General features: G+C 45.8%; 1 protein-coding gene across 10 annotated transcripts in view; it reads left to right on the top strand.

Annotated features, from left to right (window-relative positions):
• LOC129586976 (uncharacterized) overlaps nucleotides 1-14,353 on the top strand; it is a 73,166-nt gene that overhangs the window by 41,453 nt on the left and 17,360 nt on the right. For all 10 annotated transcript variants that reach the window (XM_055480542.1, XM_055480544.1, XM_055480546.1 and 7 more), the window contains 4 exons: nucleotides 5,924-6,157; nucleotides 9,103-9,254; nucleotides 10,358-10,454; nucleotides 13,666-13,751. In XM_055480542.1, the coding sequence (XP_055336517.1) occupies nucleotides 5,924-6,157; nucleotides 9,103-9,254; nucleotides 10,358-10,454; nucleotides 13,666-13,751 (569 nt within the window). The remainder of the gene's footprint in view (nucleotides 1-5,923; nucleotides 6,158-9,102; nucleotides 9,255-10,357; nucleotides 10,455-13,665; nucleotides 13,752-14,353) is intronic.

Below are 14,353 nucleotides of genomic sequence, written 5' to 3' on the forward strand. Positions count from 1 at the left end.
TTGGACGAAGTTTTGGTGTCCAATGGTGCTGTTCTGCTCAAGTTGGACCCGAATGGTTGATTCGGCCTTGAGCTGGCTCTGGAGGGCAACGATCTGTTGCTGGAGTTGCACGTTCTGTGCCTCCTTCTGTTGAACCGTTTGGCTCAACAATCCTCCTTGTTGGATCGTCTTCATGAGATTTTGGTGGCTCTCATAAAGAAGATTATAGCCGGTCCGCAGGCAGTTGATTTCGTGCTGCAGGTTGGCCAAGTCGTCGGTAAGACGCTCATTTTTATTCGAGAGGCGGTCCGCCTCTGAATCGGTTTCATCGATTGTGGTCCGGGCCGCAGTCAAGTCGTCCTTGGCTTTGACCAGCTCAGTCCTTGTAGAGGTGAGCAAGGCTTCAAGTCCCGCCACTGCCATTTCTAGGCTGTGGATTGTCCTGTTGAGCTGGTCTCGCTCAGCATTGGGACATGGTGACAACTTGAGCTGGGTTAGCTCAAGTTGGGTCTGGGCCAGTATGGCCGCGACACGTTTAGCCTCTGCGTCCGATTTGGACGCAAAGTCTTTATGTTTGGAGATTTCGTCCTGCATCCAACGTTCGGATGCCAGGGCGGCCTCGGCTATGTCCGCCAGCTGTTTGGTCAGGTCCCGTACTGTGGTCCGAAGTTGGTCGACTTCGTCGATCTCCTCGAGCCGGGTTGCCTGAATAAGCTTCGGCGGGCTGACGTTGGCGCGGTTTGTGTCCCAGGTGGGCTGGTTTAAGTCCATCCTGGCTGTGGCCCTGCTAAGTTGGGCCAGGTCCACAGTTGGCTCTCGGTCCGGTTTCGACTGGCCAGACGCGCCGATGACGTCATTGGTCGGCGATGGCGTTGTTTGTGTTGAGCCATCGGTCTCAAACGTGAGTGGCGACTGACTCGCGGGCTGTTGGCCCTGGTCATCTGCCTTTGGACCAGCCTTTTTGGCTTGGCCCTTTGCCTTGCGTCCACCTTTGGCCACCGTTGGTGCCTCAGGTTGGATCTGGTCCGAGCCCGGTAGGGTTGGACTTGTTATCAAATCCTGGACATCAAGGTTGGACCGGGCCAAGTTGTTTGGCCCTGGTCCATCGGTGGGTGTCTTGTCCTCACTTGTGGCCGCCGTTGGCGCCTCAAGTTGGACTTGGCCCGAGCCAGGTATGGCCGGCTGTTGTGCCAAGTCCCGAGGGACACTGTTGGCCTGGGCCGTCCTATCGGCGCCAGGTTGGCTGTCCTGAGGCTGGTTGGCCTCGGACAACTCGTCGGATGCCTCCAGGAATGTGTCGTCCCGGGTGGCGTCCAGACTTTCGTCGCTGGTTTCCAGGTCAGCCGGCAGGATTTGGTTGTCCCGCCTGGCTTTGGCCTCGACCAAACTCGTAGAGCCGGCCGAGTTTGGCTCGTCTGGGTCAGAACTGCCCTGTTTGGCGCTACGGAACCCGTAAGGTCCCGTTGGTTCACGCGTGGCATAGTTCTTCCCGAGCACCTTCTTGTATTCGTTTGGCTGGCGCCTGTCCATTAGACTGAGCAATCTCCGTTGGAGTTGCTCATGGCTGGTGTATTGCATCACCTTGGCCAAGGAGCTTTGAGTTTGGCCCATGGTATTAGGACTTAGAAAAAATCTTTGGTCCGGACCGGAACGTTGGGTTGGATCGCTGTCGGTGCTGGTCAGGTACGCTAGAGCTCAGGTTTAGCGTTAGCTTCCTATGGCCCTTTGTTACGTTACTGACCAGTGTGACGTCAGTTACAAAGTGGTCTTGCAATTAGCTCTACGTCACGAGTAGCGTGCCGTGAGCAAAATTCAAAAAACAATATGAGTCACTACGACTGTTATAACACGGGGAAGTTTCCCACGTGTTCTGATTGGTCAGAATTTTTATGGAAAGTTACCACGCTGACGTCACGCGACTTTTTCGCGAAAATTCTGGCTGGACAAAGTGGCGGTTGTTTTCGCCGAAAAAATTAAGGAAAAATCGAGGAAAATTTTCTCGAGAGTAAAATTACACAATTCTAGTGCAACTTTTCACGAGGAATCCAAAAATGCTACTTATAAGCAAATCGGATAAGCGGTTCGAAAGTTATTGAATTTTAACGTACTGGTTCTACGTCAAGACCTCGAAATTTCCGAAAGTTCTACGCGTCACAGCAGGTCTTACCGGCGGTTGTTCGCTCCAGACAATGCTGCTCCGTCGTCCACTTCTTCTCTTCTACCGTGAGGGCCGCAGCGCACCCGATAGGGCGTTTAGGTGTAACAGGACCGTACCAAACGCAGTTTTTGCGGCGGGAGCCAAAGCTGCGGGAGGCCTACTTATAAGCCTGACCCGTATCAACGCAACCCGGTAGGGTGCTTTTTTGGTCAGCTGGAACGTACCCAACGCAGTTTTTGCGCGGGGAGCCAAAGCTGCGGGGGACCTACTTACAGGCGCCGACCCGTATGATTAATCCGTCGCGCTGCGGATCTCCAGTGAGATCCGTATGATGCAGGAGATGATGGTCGCGGGATGGCTGGCGGCCGCTGGCCTACTTATAGGCAATCAGCGTAGTTCGACCGATTGTTGCCTTCACTGGGGATCAGAGGTCTCGCAGGAAAGAAAACCGAGCGAGTCTGCTACCATGTCAGATATGACACAGAAGCAAGAAGAAAATGGGGGCAAAATATGCCTTTATTGTGTAACAATAAAGCAACCACAAACAAACACAGAAAAAGCCAATGCGGCATATGCTGTGGAAAGTAGCTGCAAGCGCGCAAGTCAGAATCGTGATAATGATGCAGCGTGCTGCAAGTATGCAACAGCTGATGCCGTAAAGCATGGAATCGCTCGTAAGCGCTGGGCTACGCCCCCAAGAGTGCAGAAATGCGCTGATTGGTCAGCGTAGACAAAGTATACGCTGAGTGAGCAGCGTAATAGCGCGGCACGAATGGCGTTGCCATGTGCGGGCGGGCGACAGAGAAAGCCACAAGAGGTGTCTACCGCCTCGAGTGAGCGGTCTCTGACAAATGATATTGTGGACTATGGCTGTTATTAGGCATTTTATAAAAAGTTGGAAAAAGAATCGCTATATAATAATCGCGTAAGCCTTAACGAAATTTCCACTCTGTCGAGTTCGTCAGCCCGATCCACTGAATCAAACTTCCATCTCTACGTATCATTCGATAGCCCTCAGTGGGTAGATTTGCCATCACAAGTCAGTTTTTAGAGAAAAACAAAGATTTGAATGAAAACTTTAAAACACTGTAGCATAGAAAGCCAATGGGAAAAGTTGAGAATCCACCACTGCAAAACTGACCCCCCACCACTGTCTGGACAGCTAAAACGCGTTTTGGCAACTTTGCTGATGGACTGGGGGAGAGTTCTGGAATCAGGACCACGTACTGTTCCACTGTCTTAAATAAATTCATAAATTTTTTATTATCAAATGGTTTCGGAAAAAGTAAAATTTTGGAAAGAAGACCTAATGAAGTCCTCGAGTATGGAACTGCTCAAATCTGTACTCAAGGAGCTGTCGTTCCCAGTGGTTTGACCAGTTTAAAGTTGGAACTTTTCCACGGGCGGTTGCCATTGGTGGTAATATTATGCCGTTGAAAGCAAAACTCTGTATGTACGACTAGCGACTCGCAAGTTGGGAGTAGAAGCATAGAGACAATAAACATACGCCGCTTCGCTTTGCTCCGCGAAGAGAGCGGAGCAAAGCGGAGCAAAGCGAAGCGGCGTATGTTTATTGTCTCTATGGTAGAAGTACTTACATGAAACAGTTACTATTTAGAACTGGGGAAAAATTTCAGTGGTTGTCTTTTGCTGTTACGATGCGAAGGATTTGTTCTGGAACTGAACTGAAAGTTTCCGGGGAGAAAATTAAAAAAATTCATATGGGTAGTCATGTAACTCAATCTCTAAAGTTGTCCGGACAGTCCACGCGATGAGAAAAGAACCAGTAGAAACAGCAAATCATGTTTTACTATCCTATCATTAATTCTAAAGCGGTCATTGTTGACTGTAGTCTATAACCGAAGTCTTTGCCAATGATAACAGGAAATTGCAATTCTATAAAATTAAATTTTATAGAAAATAATTAAATTTTTTTATTTCCGCGCGGAACTTTAGTGTCTAACAAAACTGATTACCTAGATCTATGAAAACGGCTGAAAACAATTATTTTCTGCACTGAATTATTCTTCTCTTATTTGTTCCGCGCAATTTGCGCGGGGTCTACTAGTACAAGTATAAATTATCATGCACTGACAGAGGCATGAATGGTATTAACAGATAAAGTGTTGAGAAAATCTGTTCTAGCAGAATCCGATGTCCATCCATTTCGGAAACAATACATTTCGGAAACCGTACATTACGAAAACATCAGAAACGTTTTCTTCGGTTTTATTTAGGTTTTCCTAGAGTAGTTTTCTTATATTTTCGTGTTTTCATATTTTTTTATATCTCTTGTAAGTCCGTTAGTTTATTGGTTTTCTAAGTCCTAATTAGTTTTCTTGAATTTCTTAGATATTATTATGTATTTATGTTTTCATACTTTATTCTTATGTTTTCTTGTGTTTTCTTAATGGTTTGCGAAACGCTTCGTTTCCGAAAGGATAGGGTGCCCACAATCCATCATCAGGTTTGTGTCAATGATTGAAAGATCATTGATTGAATGATTGTTTATTGAGTAGCCAAGCCGGGTACAGTTCGGCATTATCACCTATCCTTATTCACCAAGAACAGATGCTGTGGCTAGTCAAGATAAGGGAAGATACTCTAGAATGAAAAATTCTCTGTTGTTGAATTCCGAAAAGCTATTGCAGGTGTTGTCCCAATGCAATGCCAGGAAACATTGTTAACAATATAGCCAGAGTTCTTTTTGGAAAAGAGAACAAAAGATTCCGAAAAGCCAAACCGTTTACTCCACGAGAATAGCCGATTTTACCGTTGATAATTTTATGACCTAACTGCAGTTGTCTTCTAACTACGTACAAGCCCCGCCCGAGAATTTTAGACCGCTGTAAGCGCGACGCAGTGAACAGCGCACAATAAGGTAGGTTTTTTCTGCTCTACGAGTACTCTTACACTGAATGCATTGGCGTCGAGCACCTTGAATGGGTCTAGCCCACGTTCCTAAATAAGCCACTTACAGTTACAGCGGTCTAAAATTCTCGGGCCGGGCTTGTAGCCCAAAGCTCTAAGATATATGAACGCAGAACTACAACTGGGTGGGAGCACAGGCCGAAAACACCGTTAAGTCAGTCAAAACTGTCGTATTGAAGTTGTGAACGACAAAATTTGCCGACGGAGTTGATATTAATGAATGCTCGAAATGGATGTTATCATGTTAAGGTTTCTCCCTTGGAGGAAGATCCAGTGCCGTAGCGAGGGTAGGCGCACTGGCGCGCGCCTACCCCTCCCGGGTTGAGAGCGTTTTTTTGCAAAATACTGTAAGTAACTCAGTTACTAACACCTCCCCCTTCGCTCGGACCTCGCTACGGACCTGGGAAGATCTGTACGGGAGTGGTGGAAAGGCAAAACCACGTGCGACTGTACGGGGACTATTTGGTGTGTTGTATTTACCCAGAAATAGCGGAATATGAGTCCGTTGTCTGCTCGTACATAGTGCTACTGCCAACTAGTCAGCCAGTTTGTATCTCGGCTTGGCTCGGATCCGAGGTCCGGGATCGCCGTAATCGGGCAGGTGCAAGAAGGGGTCGTTTGTATGGAAAGAGACATGTTTCCAAAAAACGCGGGAATCGAACCCGCGACAGCTGCGTCTACAGCCGAACGACTAGCCACTGCACTACTGCGGCAAGCATCCTCTCGCATACAAATCTCCTCACAATGTAGTGTAAGCGCCTTTCGAAGGGTATGTTTACAGTACCTAGTGGTCTTCGTACCGAAAACTGGTGCGCCGATGCAATACAAAAATTTGTGTTGTTGATTTATTTTTAGGAAGATCGGCAGATGACCTGCAAAGTATTGCATCATTTGAGGTCACCGTGAATCCGACCCCCAAGCCAGGATTATGCATCGTATTTCCCGCAGTTGGATACGAACTGGATACTCATTTTGCTGTACAGTGTACAAACTTTACTGACAATGACCCTCCATTAATTTATCGCTTCCATTATCATTCGGGCAACGAAAAATCCGCGCAAACCGCAACTGATAAAGATGCGCCACAAGGTGAGCTGCATGAGCTACTGGAACCGAAATAAAGGAAAATAACAGCATAATTGAATAATATTCTTACCTTAAATTTAAGTTATTTCTAACGGGCCATGCTCAAACTCTGATTCAGCTCTGTCGTAGTACTAGTGCGCGTCCGATCCCTTCGGCCGCGTTACATATCGGCCGAACGCGGTCAATTCGGTCAGTGTCCAATTCACCCGAGGCTCACTTCGGCCACTGCTCATTTCTTCCACAGTTCGACCGCTTATTCGGTAATATGTAGCACATTCCAACCATCTTCAGCTTTTTTAGATTTTCGTACTATTGACAAACCTTAGATATCCTGGGCTTTTAGGTTTTCCTCTAGGTTTTCTTAGGTCTCTTAGGTTGTTTTTAAATTTCTTAGGTTTTATTCTTAGCTTGTGTTTTCTTAGGTTAATCATGTTTTCTTAGGTTATTCTTAAGTTTATTAGGGTTTATTCTTTGGTTTCTTGTGTTTTCTTAGGGTGTTTTCTTAGGATTCTTACTTTTCTTAGGCCATTTGGTTTTTAGGTTTTTTTGGTTTTTTATGTACTTTGTTTCTTTGGTTGTTCAGGTTTTTCAAATCTATTATACTCGTATTTCGTTTTATAGGCTTTCCAGTTTTCAGGTTCTGAATACGTAGTTTTTTCACGTATCTCGGATAACGAATGAAATGAAGGAAGCACAGAAGAATAAAATGTGAATTTTATTTATAAGTTAACACAAAAGATCGCAAGGAATAGGGCACAAAAATATAGGAAAACTGCCAGTCAAGACTGTGCATATCAACACTCTGAAAGAACACTGCAGACCTGTGATGGCGACGTGGACTACCGAGTTTGTTCTTACAACTCATACTCGCCAGCCCTGCAGTTCGTAGGTTTCTCATGGCGCTCTTGCTTCTTTGATTCTTATATGTAAATTTGTTAAGTTTCTCATGTTTCTCAAGTTGCTTGTTTTCTTCAGGACTTTGAGGTTTCGTTGGTGTCTTCAGTTTTTCAAGTTTTAGTTAGTTTTCATTGGTTTTTGTTGGCTTTTCAGGGTTAGCTTAATTTCTTCAAGTTAAGTAACTTTGCGTTTCATAGTACAGTATATTTATACGGGCCCACTTCAGCTTTGGGAAGTCAGAGCCACAGTTTTGTTGATAAAGTCAGATTCAGACTTTCAGTTTATACTCAAGAGTTTTACTGGCCATTGTCAGACTTTGTATGGTCAGAGTCAGAGATTTAGTGGTGAGAGTCAGAGCTTGAGCGCGGGCCAGTTATTTTGCCAGAGCGATTATCACATGAAGCAAATCATGTATTTATTTCAAATTTGTACGAGGAAATACCCTGTGAGGAGGCCTCTCCATACACCCGCACTGGTGCGGGTGCTAAGTTGTTTTGCTGCATTTTTCTCCATCTACCAGCTCTTCGATCTGGTAGATTCTTCAGTTGCTAGCCATCGTCGTCTGAGTGACTTGCTGTTCTTTTGGCCCCGCAGCATTCGCAGCAGAATGCTGCGGGAGCATCTGTAGTGTCATGTGAATGGGATATAAAAGTGGGCAGTCGGGTGTCTTGCGTTTCCGCATAGCTCGTAGTATACAACACTGCTCACTCAGCAGAATAGATTCGGGTTCTGCCTCTGCCCGTGGTTCTCTTCCAGATCCACCATCATAGCCTTTTATACTTAAAACTCAAATATCCGGTAGCTAGAACAAATAAAACAACTCTTCTGTCACTTTTGAACAACCAATAATTCTCAGAACAAAAGCCAGAAAAGCAGCAGCGCTTGGCTTTGATCCACGACCCTGTGTTATGAGCCAAGCGCGCTAACCTGTGCGCCACTTTGCGGCAAAGCTGTGTCAGGCTCTTCAGTGTCAAAACTGAAGAGCATGACACAAGCTTTGCCGCAAAGTAGCGCAAAAATCTGTATAATCCTCTGAGGCTGTGGGTCAAGCCGTTTCGTGGTCCGCTGTGGCTACCGATCACTTCGGCCATTTTCATTTCGGCCGCGTTCATTTCGGCCACGGTTTTTCGGCCGCCATTCACTTCTACCGTCATTCACTTCGGCTGTCATTCAGTTCGGCTGCCGATCATTTCGGCCACAGTACATTTCGGCCAACGCCTGTTTTGGTTTGATTTACACGAAAACGTTACTTTAGATATAAATTTGTCGGAAGCTTAAAACCGTTGAATCAAAAAACGATAACAAATGGCCGGGTTCAGATCATTTTGCACGCAAAATTTGTTTGAGGAGTTCTTGAAGTGTTACCGTCATCATCATGTCTCGCTTTCAATGACCACGAAGCCACGAAGCCCCACCTAAATCACCTAAGTATAACCTAAGATTACCTATGAAAACAAAAGAAAATCAAAGAAAACCTAAGAAACCTAAGGACCCCCGGAAAATTAAGAAACCTTAGAAGCCTAAGAAACTAAAGAAACCATAATAAACCTAGGATCCTCGAAAACCTAGAAAACGTAGGAAACCCAAGAAAACCTGTGACGGCCGAAATGTCCAGTTGCCGAAATGAGCGTTGGCTGAATTGAGTGCTGGCCGAAGTGAGCCACGGCCGAAATGAACGTTGGCCGAAGTGAACCTGTGCGGCCGAAGAGATCGGACGCGGTCCGCTGTACCCTGCATTTGTCGTTAGAAAGGAGGCTCTCCTGGGTGGGTGCCCTCTAGATACAGAGTGGTGTGCACAGTGACTAGTACTGGAAGTTGAGTTTGCCGGGGGGTAACCTGTTAAGAACCACTTGAAACGTTCGTTTTTCGGACCATTTCGTCAGATAATTGGTGGATTTTTGATGCTTTTTAGTTTTTTCCACAAGAACGATTTGGTAACCGAAAAACACTTGAAGAGCCATTAGTGCTGAGATAATGAGATTGGTGTTGCTAATTTGCTACGGCATTAGTTTGTCCGAATTGCCTTTGTTGTGCAGCACCTCGTTTTTTAGCTCTTGGACGATTGCTCCAGTACAGCCTTCGACCGACAATGAATCCGACAATGTTGGAACGAGGGTCTTCTGGTCAATCGTACGGCGGTGTCATTACCGTCATAATTGTGGATGGTAAAGGGGGCTCGACAAGCTCTAAGCTACTGCTGCGGGTAAGTAAACCCTCGATTACGAAATCGACTTTTGCATTTATTGATTGCAGCCGTTCAAATATCTATTAACTCAGAACGCTTTTTACATACAAGAACACGTTCGGTGAGTAGTGGTAAATAGCGTTCAGGGATTTGTAGATGGATGTTATAGGGTACAAGATACCTGTCATCTAGCTGCAGAAAATGGCGATCTGAAAGGCTGGTCTGGGTTCGTCCGAGATAAAATTAGTTTGATTCCAAAGACAATATGTTTACAGTCACACAATTCAGGCCAGCATTACAAAATTTTAAGTTTTCATCAACTGTACTTATTCAGAAACCAGGTGCATTTGTCAGATGTCGAGAAAGCAAAATTTAAAGTGCCCATGACCTTTTATTGTGCATGTTCCGCCTAGAAAGGTGACTTCGAATACTTGCGTTTGTGAGATCTGGTAGCATGTGGATCGAATCAAGGGAGTGTGAAGTTACCACCGATTCGGAAACCAATATTAATGGTTCAAGCTGGACTCTGCAAGTGCATTCTTCTCGCTAAGATTTTGCTAGCTAAATAAAGATAGATTTTTTAGCCTGTGAAATACGAGTAGTTTCCTTTGAACTATAGGTTAAGGCTGTTCTACTGCCTTCCCGGCGGGCTAACTGTAACGAGCTCAAAATAACAGTAGACGACTTCTTGAATAGTTAATAAACAATCTCGTCTTCGAAAAATATGCTAACGAATTAAATTACTAAAAATCTGGGTCAACGCCTGGTGGGGTAAAATAACCAACTAGCTATTCTAATTTTACCCCGGTCTATCGTGGTGCGTCAAAATAAGTGCTTAATTGGCTAGTCAGCGGAAATCTGCCAGTCACTTGGCGGGGTCACGACGTAAATCGCCGTTTTCTGTTGCAGGCCGTCGGAAAACGAAAACCAATGAAATTGTTGAAAAAGTTTTTTTCTGATAAGCATAAAGTGATAAAACCATTTTTTCAGAAAACCAAAAAGACATTTTGGAATTTTTTTGAGTGAAACCAATCAAGAGCTAGTACCGTTCTGTTTCGATCCGTAACAATGTTATGTGTGATTTCTTGGCACTTGGAAATATTTCTTGTTTTCCTTTTCAGGTCCTGCCAAGTCCAGAAGATATCCCTAATTCTACTCACTGGCAAAATGACATTACCGAACTTCTAAACAATTCAGCCAGAATTAGTGATAGCCAGGGTGAGCAAACCAGCAATAAGAGTACTTCGCTTGGGACCTCTAGTTTTCCCCTCAAACAGTACGGGAAATCTTGTTTTCCCCCGCACATGTGCCGCTTAGTCGCTTACACAAATGCAGCCAGTTGGCTGCAGCTAAAAATCGGTTTCTGACCAACTCGGTATATCCGGTTGCGCAACTGAACAAGAGTTGTGAAACAATTTGGTTGAAACACTGATTTGAGTTGTGAAACACTGATTTTTCCATTATTGTTATCCTGAGTCACCAGTGGAGAACTCGAGCTTGTGATCTTTATTACCGTTGAGTCCATTGCGATGGCTCTCGGTAAACATGGTATGTCGTTCCCTGCTTGTGCGTTCTCAGTTGGGTTTGTGGGTTCATTCTCTGGCTTCGGCAGCTGTTTTTAGGCCCCGCATACCATGGAATACAAGTGTGATTTGTGCCCCAAAACCTGCAAATCATCCCATGGCCTTGCCAAGCACCGCGAGTCGGAAGTTTGCAAGAAAGCCCAGCGCAAAGTTCTCCATCAGGCAGCAGTTCCTCAGCCTGTAGCTGGCTCCTCTCGTCCTGTAGACGCAGCCCCCGTGACTGTTCCTGACGCCACGGCCAACTATTCAGCAGGTGCAGCGCCTACTCCACCCTCAATGCCAAAGCCTTTTCGGCCATCGAAGGAGCGTGTGCTGCGCCGTATCCCACACGGAGCGCGACTCGCCGCGAGAGACTCCTTACAAAAAGTGCTGTAGCAAGCAGCGATCAAGAACGATAGCCCGTCCTGGCTGAAGCTGTTTGCCTTTGCATCAACAGCGCTCCGACTCCCCGCCAAGACGAAATCAGAGCGCACCAGCACGTTGGCCACCGCAGTGAAAAAGAACCTGGATTTGTTCGACCGCGACATCGAGATTCCTGCAACGCAGTCCACTAAAGCCAGGAGGAAACGAACCACTGACGAAGATATTGTTCGTCGAGTCGCCGAAAAGACACAGCAAGAGGCATTTACCAATTTTCTTTCAAGGCATCCGGGAATTCGCGTCATGTGCAGCACCAATCTAACACTTCTAGGAGCCCCTTTGCTGGACGACGCGATTGCCCCTGTATTTGCCGAGAAAGCGAAATCACTGACCGCGGTATGCGAAAGAATGAAACTGCTTCCCCGTCACCACGCCTTATTCCTTTTAAGGCACTGTCTCGGAGCACCGAAAATCATTTAAATGTTGCGGTGTTGCAACGCCTGGAAATATCCTGAGCAATTGTACCAAATCGATGAAGTATTGCGGTCTTGTTTCCATCTTCTATATAACGTCCGGACAAATCACGATGATTGTCCCAGTTGGCGGCAAGCAAGTCTCCCGGTTAGCAGAGGAGGCATCGGTCTACGTCGATCGGAGGAATTAGCACTCCCAGCCTTCCTGGCTTAGATTCACTCCGTCTTTGTTGCTTCCCAGTCGAGGGACTTCAGACGTCACCGTTGCTCTAGAAATGTGGAAGGCAAAAGCCCGTTTAACAGAACTGCCCGTTCCAGAATTCCGCAATTCCCAGAAGGCATGGGATTTGCCATTGTGTAATGTATCTCTGGCTTCCCTGCTAGAAGTATACCGGGATGACGAAGTTAATAAGGCGCGTCTGCTTGCCCAGTCGAGACCAGAAGCCGGAATTTGGCTCAACGCGTTGCCTTCCGCCCATATAGGTAACCTCCTCGATGACGACACTCTGAAAATCTCAGTAGGCCTTAGACTCGGCGCCAGGATTTGTGAACCTCACAACTGCACGAAATGTTTAAAGCCGGTCGACGGACACGCTCATCATGGTATTTCCTGTCCCTTCTCCGCCGGCAGACACCCAAGACATGGTGGCCTTAACAATATCGTAAGTCGGGCTTTTGTATCAGCCGGAATCCCAGCTAAACTTGAACCCCGAGGCACTTCCCACACCAGCGAACGACGCCCCGATGGCTGCACAACGTTCGCCTGGCAGCGAGGAATGTGCTTGGCATGGGATGTCACCTCCGTGGATACTGTTGCCGCTTTCCACATCAAATCTATTTCGGCAATTGCGAGATCGGCCGCGTTGCAGGCTGAAGAGAAGAAGTCTAGGTTCTATTCTTATTTAAACGGCCGCTATATATTCACACCTATCGCTTTTGAAACTATGGGCCCGTGGGGACCAGCGGCCATTGCCATCATGAAAGAACTGGGGAAAAGATTACGTTCTCATTCAGAAGCCCGCTCGCACGAATTTCTTTGACAACGTTTGTCTTTAGAGATACAGCGTGGTCATGCGGTTTCTATTTTGGGCACGGTGGAGATAGCGGAAATGTTTTACGAGCTGTTGTTTTTGTAACTGTTTCTCTAACACGTGTTTAAGTGATGGTTTGAAATAAAATCGATATGGCCAACAAGAGTCAAGAGAGTAGAGACAACTCAGATAACGGCAAACGTGTTGCCTCAGCGCACGCGGCTTTAAACTGCAGTCAGCTTTAAGCTTCCAAGCGACTATAAAGCGGCGCATGCGCGGAGGAAAACAAGATTTCCCGTACTGTATGAGCTGAGGGGAAAACTAAAGGCACCAAGCGAAGTACCACTACTCCGCACTCGTGACGGGCCGACGTCCTGTCTGTTGGACAAATTATGGCCGACGAATTTTTATCGACAAAATGGCGAGTCAGTATCAATTATTTTTGCGAAAAGGCATAATCTGTTGTTAAACTTTGCTGTTAGTTTATACTAAACTGCTCTTTCCATTCCAGATTTTAAGTTCGCTTAGTCCGGTATGGATGTTCCATATTTTTTGCGAAACTTGTTCTAATCAAATATCGGTCCTTGGTAACATCAGGATGCATTACACTCCATAGGCGGAAACAACTGTAACCGAAAGGGCTACCGTTAGATTTGCTATTATAAAGTAGCATTAAATATGATAATAATTTCATTCTTAAAGTTTGATGCCCCACTCTCCAAAAGGGGTCTAGCTAGATTCGCCATGAGCGAACTTCGTGTGGCTCCATGCAGTAGGTTGCTATTGTTACGTTTTCGAATAACCGCTCAGTCCTGGTTGCGATGTGCGGTTCTTCGTATGTATCAGTAATTCTGAATTTTTGCTATACCGTTTATATACATAATAATCCTTTCTAATGCGGCCGATAAATAAGTTACAGTGCAGTACTTTAAGGTTATCACCAGCAGCGTTATCGTTGGAAAATGATAATCTGGTACTCCAGGTCTGATTACTTTGACGGGAACTGTGGCTGTAACCCTGAATCTTCGACAGGAAGAAAAGTTGATGTTACGCGGAAAATCCTCCAAAGTAAGCCCATGTAATTATTCGACAGTTACCGACGTAATACGTAATACGTTACGTTATGTAGTCCACCATATTAAACATACCGTGTGCAGCCATTAACAGCAAGATGTCGGAATCTATCGACCGTCAAAGCTGTTACATCACGTTTTACATTTTCACATACAATTTTTCCCTTGCATATTAAATTATCGGTCGCGGACCGAATGTAACCCATTGTAGCCCAAGGTAGGAAGTCCAGGTCAAGGGAAGTGGTCCGGTACATGATGCCAAATTCGTGTACATGTGCGAAAACCTTCACTTTCGCGCACCCCCAAACACCTTTTTGCTTCGTTTTATGACATTCTGTAGCCAGATGATTTTCTTACAGAAGCATGAAAACCGTTTGTGTGCGCAACATCCGGTTCGGAAGTAATGGCAGCAAAAAAATTCCAAAAAGTTTAAATGCATTCCGGTGTATTAAAAGTCTCGTTATCAATCGATCTTCTCTAAATTTTGCATGCAGACGCACATATGCATGAATATCGTTGGCCAAATATGTAGAACGCAGCTGTACAATTGGAGCCAAAAACCGGTTTAGTTGCAAACTCCCGGCGCAAGAGCACAGA

This window comes from Paramacrobiotus metropolitanus, unplaced genomic scaffold (assembly GCF_019649055.1).
Source record: "Paramacrobiotus metropolitanus isolate TYO unplaced genomic scaffold, Prichtersi_v1.0 Parri_scaffold0000022, whole genome shotgun sequence".
Lineage (NCBI taxonomy): Eukaryota > Metazoa > Tardigrada > Eutardigrada > Parachela > Macrobiotidae > Paramacrobiotus > Paramacrobiotus metropolitanus.